Here is a 17015-nt window from a genome sequence, read left to right as displayed (position 1 = left end):
TCATTTACTCTGCGCTTCTAATTTTTGAACTCATTAAGGTTCTCTTTGACAAATTATCTACTCCTAATAAGCTATCTTTTGAACTACTGCTATAATATTCTTTCTTTCTTTCTTTCTTATAACAAGAAGAAGAAAAAAAATTACTTTCAAAATGAGTCCTCCAACTGTCTTTCGGTTTAAATTATAAATTAATCATTTTGTAAGGGAGTAAAAGTTAAGATTTATTTATTATTCTATGTACTTGATTGGATGATCTCTAGCTTTAAGCATTCTTGGAGGCGACAATGGTCTGGCTTGTGATCTAATGATAGTGATTTACATCTTCTTTTCTTTTCTTATAAGGAAAGAGAGTGGATTTAGATTGATCGACAGTGATTTAGAATAGTTTGAAAAGGATTTGAGCGTTTGATTTCAGTGGAAGAGGGATTAGTGGTAGATCCTCTACATTCCTGGGTGGACGGATTTTCCTGCAACCAGAGTACTTGGCGACTCTTGATAGAGGTGCTGTAGAAAATTTTATCAAGTGGATTTGGGGTTGGATTATTTTTAGAGGTTAAAGTTAAAGGAAGTAGTCAACTATAAATTACTCGATAATTCAAAAGGTGGGCATCATCTATTATGTGTTTATTATTATTTTTTTCTATTAATATTTTTCTCGACTAGCAAAAACTAAATGCTGGAGATAATATGAATTCATTTATGTTAATTAAGCATCAATGTGATTAGTCTTCTCTAAGAGAGAGAGAAATGTCATAACTAGAGCTCGATGATGAAAAAATTAAATTTTTTATTTAGTTTATAATTAATATATAAATTTTAAATTTATATTAAAAAGAAAGAAACTAGAAATTTAATGTGTGGATATTAAAAGTAGGAGAAAATATCTCAAAAGGATAATAGAACAGGAGTAGGATATTTGGGTCAATTTCTTCTCAACTTGTGTGGGTAGGGGTCCTTGCACTGAAGGCATTCTGTCCTTGAGAAGAAAAGCTTCCACAGTGGACACTATTGGCAGAGAGGGTAAGTTTTAATGAATTGAATAAATTAAAGTCCTCTCCATGACTGTGTATACATCTACAACAAAAAAGGTATACATCTTACAAGGAAAAATAAATCCATTCAGTTCTAAAAGCCTAATAACTACCATTACCAAAATTCCAAAGTTTTCTTTTTTTTAATTGCAAATAGCTCCTACCTACATCTCTATAGAATAAGAGAGTATAGATATCCATCAACTTTACAGAAGTTATCCAGAGGTTTACAGCAAAGACAAGCAGTTGTGAGGAATAAATCAAAAGTTATTCCACCTCTATCTCCAATTTTCCTTTTGACTGTCTAAACCCCTGAAGAATAAAAATGAAAATAAAAGGAAGATATGCTATGTGGGTTATAAAGTTATCCTTGGCTTTGTTGTTTCTCCATGTGCATGCCCAGATGGCATCTGAAGCCAGTACTGCAGCAGCTGCAGTTATGAGACTAATTTATACACAAACCCCCACTTGTGGCTGTGAGGGCATGTGAGGGAAGTAAGTGGCCAAAACATATCAAAAAAATTTGGGTTGACCAACTAATTGTTAAGAGATTTTAAGTTTTATATGCTTGTATAGTAGTTGTTCATTTACCATCTTTTTCAGAGCTCTGTTAAGTAAAAAATGTTTTAGAGAAATGAGAATTTGAGTACTTAAAAGTGTACTTAAAAACATTAAGATAGTATTGGTTACCATTTATTATGTTTTATGTATACCATCACTAGCCTACCATAAAGATGAAATTTTAAAAAAAAATATGGGGACCAGTAACAAGGACAGACTCTTCATCATCTTACCCTAGATTAATACTTGATCTAATTGGTAGGTGGTGTAGGACATGCATGTGTGGGCCAATTGATGTCCCCCCTGTGTTTGTAATAATAATGGTTGTGAAAAGCTAATCCACTCGGTATAATTGAGTGCCCATCAATCAAATTCAGTATAGCATTCCCTTCCTAAGTGGTCTCAAAGTAGGAGGGAATGGTGGGGGAAATAGGTTGAAAAAGATCAATAATATTCATATAGTATGAGCTCTTTTTATTTATTGTATTTATCTTTTAGAGTTTGTGTAAAATTTTAGATAATTATGATTTTAGTATAATCAAAGTTGGATTTTCTTAATTTCTTCTTTTATAGATCATGAGCATGTGGCCTAATTATTATTTAGATAAAAGAGGTTAGTCCTCCTTTATATAAGGTTAGACAACTAAATTAACAAATCTAAGAAAATAAACTATAATAAAATGCAAATTATCATCGTATATTGCTCCAGTGAAAATCCACAAATTATTAATCTTGATGTCTAAGAGGAATTGAATTAATTACCTCCATTATGGGGTAACTAGACCAACTACTGAGCTTTAGGAATCAGCCTTTCTCTTCCTTAAATTCACCCTACAAGAAAATTATAAGGAAAACAGAATCATCATTTAATAGATTATTATGCTAATCACTAATCATGGACGCCACCAAAATCCATGCATGAAAAATTCTCCCCTCCCTCTCTAGTCTCTTTCGCCTCGTATATTCGTCCTCTACGTCTGTGTCATAGTTATTAGAATCAAATAAGTCAGGATGATTGAAAGCTCACCAATCAAAATAATTATATTTTTTTAAAATTAAAAGTGTAATTAAGATATAATTTTATACAAGTCATATGGTTTGATGTACTTAAGCCTAAATATTAGTTTATTAAAAAAGAAAAGATAACTAATGAAGAAATGCAATTTTATTGGGTTATATAGATACTTTTTATTTTTTAAAAATAAATTTAAATGACCAGTAGTTTGATCAGGTGAGCAATTGACTGAAGTAATAAACCAGAGATCGGATGTGTAACAGCGTCAACGTCTGATAACTATGCTTCATCGGCTCATGTTTACTCCTCTAGTAACATCTTTAAAAAGAAAAAATCTTTAAAAGGATCGATCGATTGAGATGGGTGATGAGATCCACGTTGTTACCTGAATCATTGCCTGAGAGAGGAGAAATAAGAGACACTTGTCGCTAGTACTGGGAACACCAAGCAATGGCGTGGACTGCGTACGGAATCATACCCCACCCACCAAACCTTTTATTAAGGCCTTGGGTGCGTATATGGAAAGTGATTCCAAATCTTTGGCATATTCGTTAATCTTGGTCACATAATAAAAGGTCTCTGCATTAACAAGTATAAGTATTGAGAACTTTGAAAAATTTAAGAGAAACTATGAATAAAAGAGGCCAAGAATTCAGAGCTCATTTGACTACCTATATGCAACGAGAAGCAAAAAAAAAAAAAAAAAAAATGGGAACACAAGCAGTGCTTTCAAATCAAATGGAGGAATTTTTACCATTATGAGTTATGAACAAGCAATACCAAAGAAGGGTTCTCTCTTTAATTGACAAAGTTGTTCTTCATACAAGTGGTCTACATAGAGTAGCTCTTTTTGAAGCCTGCAAATTTGCCTCCAGGAGAAGGGATCTTAACATGGTATCGTCTAAGAGAAGGAAAAGCAAATGCAGATCAAGAATTACCGTAGAAGATACATTGACAATGACCCCACGATCATATGCACAAGTATGAATTCACCTGAACTGGAAATCGGCTTTCAGAAGCCACGAAAGTGCGCGAATAGACGAGTATCGACAGTTGCACTTCCCTCAGCTTCATCCCTTGCATTACCTGGGACCAGATAATTCAACTGCATGGAGGTTGTCTGTGGAGTCGAGTATCCACTCAGAGTTGCGGTTGCGCGGGGTCATTTCCACCTCTAGTCGTACAACTTCAACTTTCTGCCACTCTTCCCATTTCTCTGTGAGACCGTCTCCTTCAAGCATTCTCACCACCTCTGACATCTTGGGCCGTTCCATTGGTGATCCCTGCGTGCACAGCAGCGCCACTTGGATGAGTGACTCAACTTCAGTCTCCACATAGTTGTTCTGTAGATCAGGGTCGACCAACATGTGAAGCTTCTTCTCTTTGAGAAGTCCTTTAACCTGGAAAGGCATTTACAGAAAACCAAAGTTAATAAACAAATCTATGTAATATCATGAGATCAACACATGGAATGCATTTGGTATCATCTTCCCACTGCATCTGTACAAGCACAGGCAAAATGCTTACCCAGTCAAGCAACATGACATCATCATCGTTTGCAAGCCTAGCAAGATCAAATGCTCTTTGCCCTGTAATGAGTTCCAAAAGCATGATTCCATAACCAAAAACATCAGTCTTCTCTGAAGACTTTCCGGTGGCTAGGTACTCGGGAGCTATATGCCCAATTGTTCCACGAACAGCCGTCGTGACATGGGTATCCTTGTAGTCCATAAGTTTGGCCAAACCAAAGTCCCCAACGACTGCTTCAAACTCTTCATCTAATAAAATATTTGCTGCTTTGACATCACGGTGAATGATCTTTGGGTCACAATGATCATGCAAGTATGACAGGCCCCTAGCAGAACCCAGTGCAATCAGTCGCCTGGTTGGCCAATCAAGCGGCGACTCAGATGGCGGTCGCTCTGCAAACAAGTATAAAAACCTTCGTTAAGTGAACATGTAGACATGATTTTGAGTAACAAATTCTTGAGTATGGACTATAATCTCCTTATAGAATTCTCAAAATCATGCCAACAGTGATTTCCTGAATTTCAGTGAACAATATCTGATTCTATCCACCACAAGGAAATACTTTCTATTTTAAGTGAAGGCCAAAATACGGAGTTCCTTAAAGATCTGAATCTTGATACAGAAAAATTTAGAACTTGCAGCACTCAAAACTTATCGAAGTGAGACAAATGATGTCCAAGATATCCCTGATTTTGGAAGTTCCTAAGTTCCTCCTTCCTCCTAAGTCCTAAAGCATACTACCAAGAATAATTAATATTTACCTGAGCATTGAATAAATGAATGACACTATGAAAAAAAATTTATGCACAATGCCTGTTATACTAAACTACCTCCCTGACACTGCTATGTTACCGATAGAATAATCCAACCCTGACATCAATATCATCCTTCCAGACTGAACCTAATACTCCCAGTAGACTTGAAGCGACATAAAGCAAGGGAAGCACCTCTCAAGCATGAAGCAACACTCCCATTAGCCATGTAGGGATATACAAGCAACCGTTCAGTTGGTGTCATGCAGAATCCACGAAGACGGAGCAGATTCCGATGCACAGCCATGCTAATCATCTCAACTTCTGTTTGAAATTGTAGCTCACCACCTGGAGTTCTCTCTTCCTTCAGCCTCTTTACTGCCACCAAAGAACCATCTGCAAGTCTGCCCTTATACACCTTTCCAAAACCGCCTCTCCCTAAAATGTTCTTATTGCTGAAATTATCAGTTGCAACTTGTAGTTCTCGCAATGAAAATCTCTTGAGCTGACCCAAATGAACTTCAGGATCTTCTTCAGCTGCATATGGCACCCTAAAAGATTATATCTCACATTCATGCAAAGCCTACTATTTGATTTGCACAGCAAATACTAACCAGCTACATCAAAGAAATTCTCTTGTGGCTTACGGCGGCGCCACCATGCAAATCCGATAGCAGGTACAGCAAACAACAAAGCAGCACCTGCAGCAACTCCTCCAGCAATTGCCCCAGTGCTAGATGCAGTACTACCTATGGATATCACACAGAAAATATCAGGTTCATCTAGAATGATAATTATCACATAGCCACTTTTATGTTGACATGCATTTTATAAAGCATATGGAAGAAATGTCAATCATATTGTGCTTTATAAGTAATATCATGTGACAAACTGACAATTCACCAAACTAGAAGCACACGTCGATAATGTAGAAGATTTGTTTTCTATGGGAGAAGGGAGAAGGAGACGAAGTATCTAAGGCGTTCAACTGTAGCAAAAAACACAGCCTTATTTGATATGTGACATTGGTACAAGATTAGTAGCAAATGGTGGAGAACAATTGTTCATCCAGTGAACATACCACCTATTGGCAACAGGTCATACTTCGTAAACTTAAAATGATATGGATGTAGAAAAAAAGAAAGAACAATAGTCTATGGATCAGAAAGATGACGGAATCTTACGAACAAGTAGATAAAAATAGATCCAGGACACGATCTTATAAACGAGTAGATAAAAAAAATTAATGCAAGGTAATTATACGAACAAACCAAAGAAAGTAATTTACATGACCTGTTGGCTGACAAAAACAATAGAAAAGCGGTAAAAGAGAATACATAATAGGGAACCAATACCTTGAGATGATGGTGGTACTGGAGGAAGAAATGGAGGTGGTGGAGATAATGCAGGGCCACCTGGACAAGCTCTTGTTGTTCCAGGACCACATAAGTTAGGGTTGTTTGCAAAACTGCAATTCCACATTGGCAGTCAGTACTAATAATTAGTCAATCCAAATATTATAAGTGTTCATTTCAGAGACAGACCTGATGGGGGTGAATAGAGAGAAGGATCCAGTCGAAGGAACTGGTCCTGAGAGATTGTTGTTTGACAAATCTCTAGACATTTATTAACAAACACAATCACATAATGCAAGAAAAAAACCCAGAATATACAATATGAAAGATACATAATAGGAAAATCAACTTACAGAACTTGAAGTGTGTTGATGTTGGTTAAAGATTGAGGAATTGAACCATTTAGAGTATTGTTGTTAAGCCGGCTATCCTTCCATAGAAGCATCAGGAAAGAAGGATCATCATGAGTTTGTCATCAAAAGAAATTTATGGATAAGAGATCCCAAGTAATAATAAAGAGAATCCATGTAGTTGGATTCTTATAAACTATGTCGAGTCTGTACACTCTATTTAGTTGTTGACCTCATAATTTATCTTTCCATATATTCTCTTTTGAATAGATAGATAGATCAAGATTCAATAGATCATGGAGCAAAACCATTTTCAATTTCTAGTGTAACTAAGGTGTTATAAGCAGGGAAAAAAAATCATATGAATGAATTTTCAAATTGTACATACAGGAAACGCAGTTTCATCAATTTGCCCAGTGTGTCAGGTATTGCACCGCTGAAGTTGTTTAGATAGAGATCCAAGCTGACCAAGTTTGTCAGATTTCCAAGGTCACTAGGAATAGTCCCACTAATGTTGTTACTGTATAGTTCCCTGTAATGGCATGCAATTTAAGAAATCATGAGTACATTGAAAAATTTACAGTAAACATTAGAACTGCACTTCTGGAAGAAACTAGAATACTATATACTACTTACAAAATGTATATCTTCGGCAGGTGCAGCTATTTTTTTTTTTAAAAAAAAAAAGAGCTATGCAATTGGCTTAATTAACTTCATCATCCAACAAACCTAGATGGCAGTAGTGCATGCAAGAGACAGGAAGTCATGTTTGAAGCGAGAGCATTTTAAGTTTACATCTAATATTATAAAAGAAATTGTACCTGGTCTTGATTCTTTTTCCATTTTCTTCACTAAGTTTTAACTAGTTTATTTAGAATATGAGGCCCAAATGGATATGAATCATCTTCGACAATCTACGTAATTTATTTTTCTTATATGAGTCTTTTCAACAATTTGGATCAATAATCTATACCTCAAAAAAGCTTTCACAAAATAGAATCCAGTAAAATGCAAACTTACAGATATTGAAGAAATTTCAGCTGACCAAGCTGGGGGACCAATGTACCAGATAACTGAGCATTTCCAAGATCGCTGAAAGAAGATGAGCAATAACTTAAGTGATACGAAGAAAACTAAACAAGATATATCAAATCTATAAGCAATAAATAGATACACTTACACTCTAATGACACTATTGTCACTATTGCAGGTTACATGGAACCATGTGCAAGGATTGACTAATGTCGGGTCCCAACTCTGCAGCACGTTACTAGGATCATTTAAATTGCTCTTTAAATAGTGTAATGCATCACCTGCCAGTACCAGAGTTAGATTGTGAGGTTCCACAGAAATGCAGAAAATTTCAAGATTATATTAAACAGATAAAGTGCCAAGCAAGAGATCTGAAATCTTGCTTGGGAAGAAACATAATTCATGGTGCAACTCCAATAACAATTTTAAAGATAAATTTCACAAAGATTCATCAAACCAGCATATTTGCTTGACAAAAAGCCTTTGATACTCTAACCCCAACTGAATGTCCAAGTAAATAGTAAATTCGAATAACTCTTACAAAATCAAAGAAAGTGTGATATTAACAAGGAATTACATGACAAAATATAACTAATTTGCTAAAGATTCTTCTTCTGATCAAGGGGAAGTTGGTATAGTAATGAAAGTCGATTATGCCATCTTGGATGTAAAGTTTCTTCACAAAAAAGCAGTAAGCTCAACCTAAAGCTTAAGGAATACAATAATGTGTTTGCAAATATAGGCTGCAAGGATTCTTTCCTAGAGGGATAGGACAAATTCTGGAGCATGACACACTTGTTAGAAGCTCATTTAATCTCGAAGACCTGAACTGAGTTGAAGAACTCGGCAATATCTTCTAGGCTACGTAGGGTCAATTCCAGTGGCTGTTTCATAACCAAAAAGAAGCTACAGTTTCTTTATCGACAGTGATTCAGTCATAAGAAAACAGTGCCTTTGTGCGGAAAAGTGAACATATTTAATCTTTTAACGGTATCCATGCGCCATGATTTTAACTTAATACCACCATCTATCATCTCACCAAACTATGAACCCATTAATGAAGCTATAGTGAGGAGGGAAAAGGCAATAAATATTAGAGCATCCTTCAGCAATAGTATTAAATGCACCAAAATAAATCAAATTGCTCGTCTTTCGTCACCTCAAATCAGGAAGCAAAAGTAAAGAAAAAAAAAATTCCCATCAATAGCACAAACCCAATCAATCCAGATCTCTCTCTCTCTCTCTCTCTCTCTCAGCGCAATCGATTAAGAACAACCGCGAGCTCAACATAGTATCTTACCCAATAAAATTAGAAAATAAGTTACCTTCCATGTTCGCAAGAGCCCTAGCGATGGGGTGGAACACCAGTATCAACCAGAGAAACCACGGGGCCATGACATCCCGCACTACGACCGCCATTTCTCGAGCTAAAACTCAGCTTCCCAGAAGCTCAAGAAAACCCCCAAAATCCACCACCGTTCTCCCCGAAAGGACCGCCGCCCAGATCGGAATCCGACCGGGAATACCGCGGCGGAGATCGGATAGAGAGACGGAAGCCGATTTGGATAAGATTCGACTGAGCCAAGCGATTCCCTTCTCCTTTATTCTTCCAAGAGACGAGACGACCTCTCCTACCTCTTTCTCGCACAGAAAGGAGGAAAAAGAACAATTGAGAGAAAAAGTCTAGTTAAAAATTTTGGGGATCTTTTCATCGCTGCACCCTGCAGTGGGGGGTGAAGTGGTTTCGACGTCTCACGGAGCTGCCCGCTGCCCGAAGTTAGTCAAAGGGCCTCTTGACCCAAATGGGAGCAACTGGTCAAAGACATAGAGGACCCACCTACTGCCACGTCGGACTCAATTTAAATTTAAAAAATAGGGTAAATGTCATACTTAAAATAAAATTATTATATTTTTTTTAAAAAAAAGCTTTTATTTCCCATCACTTTACTCCAGTAATTTACTGATGTCTTCTACCCATAATTTTAAAATAATTTAAATTTTTTAAATTTAGAAGATTGAATAAAGGATGAATTTTCTTTTTAAAATTACCCACAGTAAATTATACTGATGTCTTAATAAAAATATATATATAAATCTTCTACCCATTATTCTAGGATTATATCCTTTAATGGAGGACTATTGTGATAGGTAAATAATAACTTAGATTTACAGATTAAGTAGATAAAATAGATTGAAAATATCTATTAAATTAGATGAAAAAATTTAAGAGTTCTGGATTAGCCTAGATCACGCCAAGTAGAGTAATTTAATTGTACTAAAACCAAAGGACTACTTATTAGAGCATGAGAGAGATTATAAGTCATTAAGTTAAATTATTTATTAAACATGTTGGTCAACGATCGACATATATTCTATAGCTATTATATCATTTATTAATGCGTTAGCCGAAGATTGACATGTTGGCGTGACTTGGGTTCAAGATCCTAATAAATAGATCTAATTTATCCATGCAAATCCTTAATAGATATCTTTGATCGAAACTTTGACAATTTTTGTTGTTTTTTTACCACGGTATTTATTTCCGGTAGAGATTTTAACAGTGGTGCTAGAGAACAAGCACAAGGGGACGACGCTAAGGAAAGAGATAAAGAGGGTGAGGGTGAGGGTGGCTCGTGACGATGACGCGAGGTTCGGCGTAAGCTTTTGAGACCGAATAGGGGGGGGGGGGGGGAGCCTCGTGGAGCAGGCACGAGGGGAGAGGATTGGTGGGTGTGGGTTTGGGTGTGGGTGTTGATGTGGGTGGAGTGCGTGCCTGCGTGGGGGAATACGAGGAAGAGTCCAGTCATCGTGTCCGACAGCTGTCATCGTGTTGGCAAATAAGGCTGACAGACTTTTTTTTTTTAAAAAAGAAAAAGAAAAATTCCACTATTTTCTTCTGGTGCGGATACGAGGCAAGATATGATGACTAATAACCCACTCGAGATAAATACGCAATTTATTAACTTGGACTTGGACCCCACAACATATGTAATTATGCATTCCTCCCCTTCAGGAAATTAGTGCAAGGGTGCAGCTAAATAATCACTTATTAGTGTAGATATACTTATTCGTATTTCTCCCTCCTCTCACTCCATATATTTGAATTATTTAAATTTAATAATAAAGTAAAAATTATTACAACACCTATTAACTCTAATAACAGTTAAAACTCTACTCTCGCTCTCTTAGTAACAGTTAGAAGTTCGAACAACACCTATTATTTCAATTTACCTTTTTCCCGTTATGAAAATTTTCTATTTGGACATTTTAATTATGTAATATAAAATAACACCAATTTTTTGGTACAATTTTATTATTCTCTATTACTTTAATGTTAATTTTATTTTACGTCAATTGTAATTACTATTTCTTATAGTAGTATACAACTAAATATTAGAATAAATATAAACTCCCTTGTAGTATAAAATATTATAATAATTCTTCTAGCCCTGAATCCTCACTTCTCTCTAATATACATTTTCCAGTATTAAATTTCAACCGGCAGTCATAACTCCAAACAAAATCTTATCATCTAATTTACCAGGCTCCCTAGAAATATAACTGAATCAGACTGTAAAAGGTACAAGGAAAGAACCAGCATAGAATACATCAGCCAGTTTATGAAGCCTTGGAAGTGATTTCTTTGGAGTTTCCATGAACAAACATCGATTGGCTCGCTAGCTTGTTTCATCTTTTATAAACAATGGAACTTACTGAAATCATTATATTTACAAGGTTGATCAGCTCAGCTACTTTCATACCAAGTGCATAGCAGGAATCTCTGCAAAGTATCATCACTAACTTTGTTCTTTATAAGGAGTCCAAATCAGCTTGCTAACGTCTACCTCCAAGCCTCCCCTGCCTGCAGCCTTTAGGTGACGGTCGAGGACCTTTGGATCTGCACAAATGACGTGCTGTCCTTTCCTGTACTGTATCAGGTCGAGACTCTGTAATGTGCTCAAGATGTCATCAGCTTTTATTGCAGTCATATCGCTAAGTTCCTGCATTCAGATAAGAGATCCCCAAGAAATAACTCGTCACCAGAAAGAAAAGATTGAAAGTCATATCTCATGTTGCCTGCATACACTCATGAAGTTGAATCAACTGTCAGCAATATGATGCTGGTCCTATGTGACTGCTGTCCAGCTTCAAGATGAGCTTAAAGTAAAAAAAACCTCATGATAATATTTAATGGTAATGCAGCCTTACTATGTCATGTTAATATGCTCTTTTGATGGTCATATTAGTAATTAGAAACTCAAACTGTTAACAAGTCAGTATAGTAAATAACTTTCTGATATCTGGTAACATAACATCATGGGTTCATGACAAAATAAATGATGGTCAAGTGGTCAAAGCAACAGGTTTCTTATCACAAATGGTTTATTAACCTGACAAACAAAGCAAATGACATCAGCACAGGACCGATGAACAACATCCTGGATTACAATAACCTGAGCCCAAAGCAAATGACATCATCAACACAGGACAGATGAACAACATGCTAGATTAAGAAAACAGATATGATAACAACGGGCTGCAAAGAATACTAAGCATGCTTCTACCAAAGCATGCTCATCTTTTTCTTAAATAGAAACGAAGAACCTAACGGAAGACATCAACAGGTCAAAGAAACGGGACATTTTATGTGTTCCACTCAAAAAGATAAATATGGTTACATTAGCTAATTATAAAACCGATAATTCTCGAAGCAATCAGTGATGTGCATATGTTGCTTACCTTGATGGAAATGTTGCTTTTGTGTTTTTTCAGAATTTCTAGAAGAACTCTTGTCCAGTATCCTCTGTAGCTCAGCAGTCCAAGGTCTGAAAGTGGTCGCTCTGGTGTCCCCACCTTACTCTCCTTCTTTGAAAGTTCATACGCTGCTCACATTAGCATTCTATCAGTGATACTGCCAAGTTTCTTTAATAACAAATATTCCATTCTCTCAATGCTTGTATTGAGAGAAGTTGGAGAAAATTTAGGACATTATTCGGCTATGTGTGTGCGCGCGCGCATGTGTCTATGCGCATGCATGCATGTGTGTGTGATGAGATTCACCATCATGGCCAAAGCAAATCATATGCTAAGATTCAGAGCACGCCATGGTCACCATCACTAGTACGCTGTACCTTCCGCATGAACCTTCAAACAACTTCTCAATGTCTTTCATCAGAAATAAATCTACTCATCAATCATATCTCACTAAAGCCACTTGCTAAAAAGAAATATCAAGCTATTTAATAACATGAAACCAACAAGTCATGTCCAAAAAGTACGAAACTAGCTTGATGGATCAAGATTTATCAAATTTAACTATCTATACTCAGCTGGCAAACTTTCTAGAACAGCGTTACAGTTCTCTATAAAATAATTTAGCATAAACATATTTAACTACAAGTAGTACTCTGATGATAAATTAATATGAACATCCAACAACAAGAAGAAAACAAAGTATAGCAAGGTCTGAGAATCTTACAGAATGCAATCAGAAACTTTCCATATCCTTTTCTCTGGTATGGAGGAAGAGTGAGAATGCAAGCCAAATTATAAGACTCTTCTGAATGTTTTTCCTGGAGTATAAGATAAGGAATGTCAAGATAATTATCAGAGAGAATGGAAAATTAACCATATAAGAACTAAGGAAAGTCACAAGGTCTTTTCGTTATTCCACATTTCTACAACTTCTCAACCTATTTACTCAAAATAAACATAAATGGAATTAAAATTGTCTCTTTATCAGTGTATGAAGAATATCGCTTTGGGTAGCTCAAAAAGTTTAAGCACCCTGGTCCTTTAATCTATTTTTTTTAATTAAAAAAAAAATCCAACTATCAAGTTCCAGAGATCATCTGAAAAACACAAGCTTGTATAAGAGCTGTGATCCCGACTTGCAATGAATAATGTCAAAAGCAAAGAAAAAAGATAACCAAATGAAACATCTGAAAAACTCAAGCATTCAGCTTCATACTGCTTATTAGATGTTGGTACATATAAATATCGTTACGGCTGAAGAATCAAAATACAAACAAGAATGCCTCTGATATCCTCCACACAAAAAGACACAAAATCTGAGCACAAAGTCAAGCACTTTCATATAGTACAACTAACACATATAGCCTGCTACCAATCTGATAAGATCTACCAGATGGTATATGACAATGACACTAGCATTTCATTAGAAAACATTAAAGTATTACCTTAGAGAAGTATCCCACCATGTGGCATCCTCTATCATCACATTCACAGAGTACATAGAACAGGAAGAGATCAACATCATAGTAAAGTGTTTTATGGTCAAGAAATAACTTTGCTAGATAGCAGAGATTCTGTCCATAAACCTTGTTCTTCTTGCCATCAACCTGTTACATGTCCTCCATGAAGAAATTAAAGAAATCATATTGCTATCATGGACCTAACAACCAATAAAACCAAAAGTAAGGATAACTTATTAGAAAGAAAGAAGGTATTTTGAAGCTTGCCTCAAACATGGACAGTGTGCCACTTCGATAGATCTCATCACCTGGAGGGTGCTTAAGGTCACATTTTCTCTACAAGGTAACATCAGTACATCAAGAAACCATGAGCTTCTGATGCGCAAATATATCCATGATTGTCTCATAAAAATCTAACTAATGGAGTTTCAGATGCAGCTCACCATGTGCCTCTGAAGTTGTTCTTTGCGCTTCATAAAATTGAGGCAAAACTCACAAAAGAACAGCTTCACAGAGTCATTGTATTCTGGCGGAAAAGGGGAGAAATACCATGTATCAATCTCATATCTCCCAAGTTCTATTTTTGCTATATTTTTAACTTTTGTGAACTCCTCATGCTCCCGCAGACTAGCAGCATCAAGCTCCTCATGACCTTGCTGAAGGAAGTAAGAGATTGACAGGCATTACGTTGACAGTACATTCATCTTTAAACCCATAAATTGCAACTGCAAAAAGAAGACATTATCCCTACACCAAAATAAATCATTTTTTATGCCTAGGTGGAAATCTTCTGTCCTACTAAGACAACTTCTGGAAGCAAATATCCTATTATCTCAACTACAATTAGTCCTGCAAATAATTCATCCACCCAACAGATAAATGCTTTTCCTAGACCTTGGGAATTACACAAGACAAAAAACGGAAAAAGAAAAGGAAATCCACCCCTTCAATAAGATGCAGCCATCTCTTGCTCAGACTATGACAGCATGTTGCTAAATGCAATCGAATAGCACAAGAATAAACTTATCAAATTCAATAACAGAAAAAATGAAGTGACTAGCTGGGATGTCCAACAAGCATCTTTTGCATGTGGAAGCATTCAAAAGTTATATGCCCAAGTTCCATTGCAATAAAGACATTGTGAATGTGAATGCAAATAAGGTTTAAATTTAGAAAAGACTTAACGTTACAATCTCAAAAACAGATATAAGAAACTGAAGCCAGTAACATGGGAACTCTGAAATCAAGAAACTATAATATTAAATTAGCTATAATAATCGAAGTCATTGCATACCTCCACATGTGTTTCGTCTATCTTCCTCTTCTGGTGGCGCGTCATCTTCAAGCTTGTTGCCTGAAATAGAAAGCAAAGGATCATATTGACAATCTTTTGCTCTCACGAAACAGTTTGAAAACATCTGAAATAAAAGTTTATCTATATAACTGTATGTGAAGCACCCTCACACTTAATTAAGCCTTCCAAATATGTCAAATCCACATGGACATGATAACATCTAGCTGACTAAAGGTTCCAATATAGCATAAGTTCTACACGTAGTATTGAAACGTAGGAAGCGAAGACTCATTGACAAAGCATGTAACACCAGAAAATCAACATAGCATCTACAGTACCTTGTCTTCAACTTTTTCATCGATATCAGTCTCAACTGTTTCAAGGTCAAGTTGTTCCAGTTTAACCCACTCATCAAGCCGCCTATTGACTGTTAATGCAGAAAAATGTATCAAGCGATCATTAGCTAAAAGCGAAAGTTGGTACGGCACTAGTGAAAAGCACTTCCATAACATATTTCACAGCATGTAGATTGAATCATGTAGCACAGGTATGATTCATAATTTTCTCTCATCATCATCTACATATTATGATGCTGCAAAATATGGATGTGATTCAGTATATTAAAGTCATTGTTTGGGGATTAGATAACTCAACCAATCTTTGGAAGTCTTGAGACCTGGAAAAATAATCTAGTTACATAAGGATTAGTTGAGTTCAAAATAGTGCAACAAAATCTTTTCGTCATATTTAAGGTCAAACTGTTGATTATACTCTAGGGTCACATCGGGTTGATTTTGCATCATTATATGTCTGGAAAAAAAGATTAACTGTTTGCTAGCTGCTCATATCTGGGATACCAATGGGAAACGAGGAACTTTTATAAATTTATGTATGAACTCTGAATGTGCATTTTTATTAATTTATTCTTCTCCATCAATCTATTGCTCCTTTGAGTCCAGGGAAGAAAATTCTGAATCTTACAGAAATGAATCAGCCTACTTTGCTCCTTATCATCATGACAAATGACCTAATCATAGTATTGCTATAGAGAAAATATTGCAACAGTACTATAGTGTAGATGCTCGTGGAGCTTCAAGTATAATAGGATGCTATGGTAAGTTATGAATTGTTCTATAACATACCAAACCATTTGTCAAGCGGCATGTCAATCGTCTAATCATGCTATCAATCAATTATAAAATAACACGAAAACCTTTAACCACAATAAGTTAAGTGCAGGCACCAATAATCTATTTATCAAAACAAGCATAACCGAACGGCCTTAAGCCGATCCTTGTTTCGAATCAAGAGCCTCGTAATAATAACCTAAATCTCTAACTGCTCCAAATCCAATAATTCGCCAAAATCCACAAACCCTAACCCCAGAACAACGCAAGAGAAGCAAGAAATGAAGAAAAGAAACTCACACTCGGTATAATGGACGTAATACTCGTAATCGTTAGGACCCCCCGATGGGATCTTTCGACGCTCTATGACCTTGACGGGGTGAAGCTTCTGATCCCTCCACCGACACATCACCTTCGTCCCCACTTCCAACGGCAGAGCCGACGACAACGAGGACGACGACTTCCTCCGCTTCGCCACCGGATCACCACCGTTGGCCGCGGCAGCGACTTCTGCCGCCGGAGCTCCGACGCCGTTTCCGTTGCACGCCGGCGCCGCGACGCCGTTCTCCGCCTTCGCGTCCTCCATGGAGCCCATCGGTGGACGAGAACTAGGGCACAATCGCGGAGATGGAGCGACGAGGATGTGGATAGGCTGTGGTCGGTTAACGGCGTGCTAAATATCGACTTGGACTGGGCTTTATAAGCTTTTCGGCCCGGCCTTTGCAAAGATGGGCTTAACGAGTTGTTATTCTT

At 36.6% G+C, this 17015-nt stretch overlaps 2 protein-coding genes across 2 annotated transcripts; both read right to left on the bottom strand.

Annotated features, from left to right (window-relative positions):
- Nucleotides 1-3331: 3331 nt before the first annotated feature.
- Nucleotides 3332-9352, bottom strand: LOC140773523 (LRR receptor kinase BAK1-like). Its single transcript, XM_073116131.1, has 11 exons — nucleotides 8952-9352; nucleotides 7775-7907; nucleotides 7615-7686; nucleotides 6983-7126; nucleotides 6598-6669; nucleotides 6434-6505; nucleotides 6245-6357; nucleotides 5504-5638; nucleotides 5085-5426; nucleotides 4135-4529; nucleotides 3332-4007 (listed from the first exon to the last, which is right to left on the bottom strand). Exons 1-11 carry the CDS (start codon nucleotides 9043-9045, stop codon nucleotides 3690-3692), a joined length of 1890 nt encoding a protein of 629 aa, XP_072972232.1. The 5' UTR covers nucleotides 9046-9352; the 3' UTR covers nucleotides 3332-3689.
- Nucleotides 9353-11151: 1799 nt separating this feature from the next.
- Nucleotides 11152-16917, bottom strand: LOC140774447 (putative MYST-like histone acetyltransferase 1). Its single transcript, XM_073117453.1, has 9 exons — nucleotides 16563-16917; nucleotides 15474-15562; nucleotides 15136-15195; nucleotides 14285-14497; nucleotides 14109-14177; nucleotides 13827-13988; nucleotides 13106-13199; nucleotides 12367-12509; nucleotides 11152-11627 (listed from the first exon to the last, which is right to left on the bottom strand). The coding sequence occupies exons 1-9, from the start codon at nucleotides 16855-16857 to the stop codon at nucleotides 11424-11426; spliced, it is 1329 nt and encodes a 442-aa protein (XP_072973554.1). The 5' UTR covers nucleotides 16858-16917; the 3' UTR covers nucleotides 11152-11423.
- Nucleotides 16918-17015: the final 98 nt, after the last annotated feature.

The sequence above is a fragment of the Typha angustifolia genome, chromosome 13, assembly GCF_048772165.1.
Source record: "Typha angustifolia cultivar Huaian chromosome 13, ASM4877216v1, whole genome shotgun sequence".
In the NCBI taxonomy this organism is placed as follows: domain Eukaryota; kingdom Viridiplantae; phylum Streptophyta; class Magnoliopsida; order Poales; family Typhaceae; genus Typha; species Typha angustifolia.
This window is presented reverse-complemented; position numbering and strand designations above follow the sequence as displayed.

Coding starts and splice junctions, on each gene's coding strand:
- LOC140773523 (XM_073116131.1), bottom strand. CDS start 9,045: ATGGCGGTCGTAGTGCGGGATGTCATGGCCCCGTGGTTTCTCTGGTTG. Junction 7,687..7,774: donor GACAATAGTGTCATTAGAGT/GTAAGTGTATCT, acceptor ATCTTCTTTCAG/CGATCTTGGAAATGCTCAGT. Junction 7,127..7,614: donor CTGAAATTTCTTCAATATCT/GTAAGTTTGCAT, acceptor ATGCCATTACAG/GGAACTATACAGTAACAACA.
- LOC140774447 (XM_073117453.1), bottom strand. CDS start 16,857: ATGGGCTCCATGGAGGACGCGAAGGCGGAGAACGGCGTCGCGGCGCCG. Junction 13,989..14,108: donor GCACACTGTCCATGTTTGAG/GCAAGCTTCAAA, acceptor GACATGTAACAG/GTTGATGGCAAGAAGAACAA. Junction 12,510..13,105: donor AAAGTTTCTGATTGCATTCT/GTAAGATTCTCA, acceptor TAATGTGAGCAG/CGTATGAACTTTCAAAGAAG.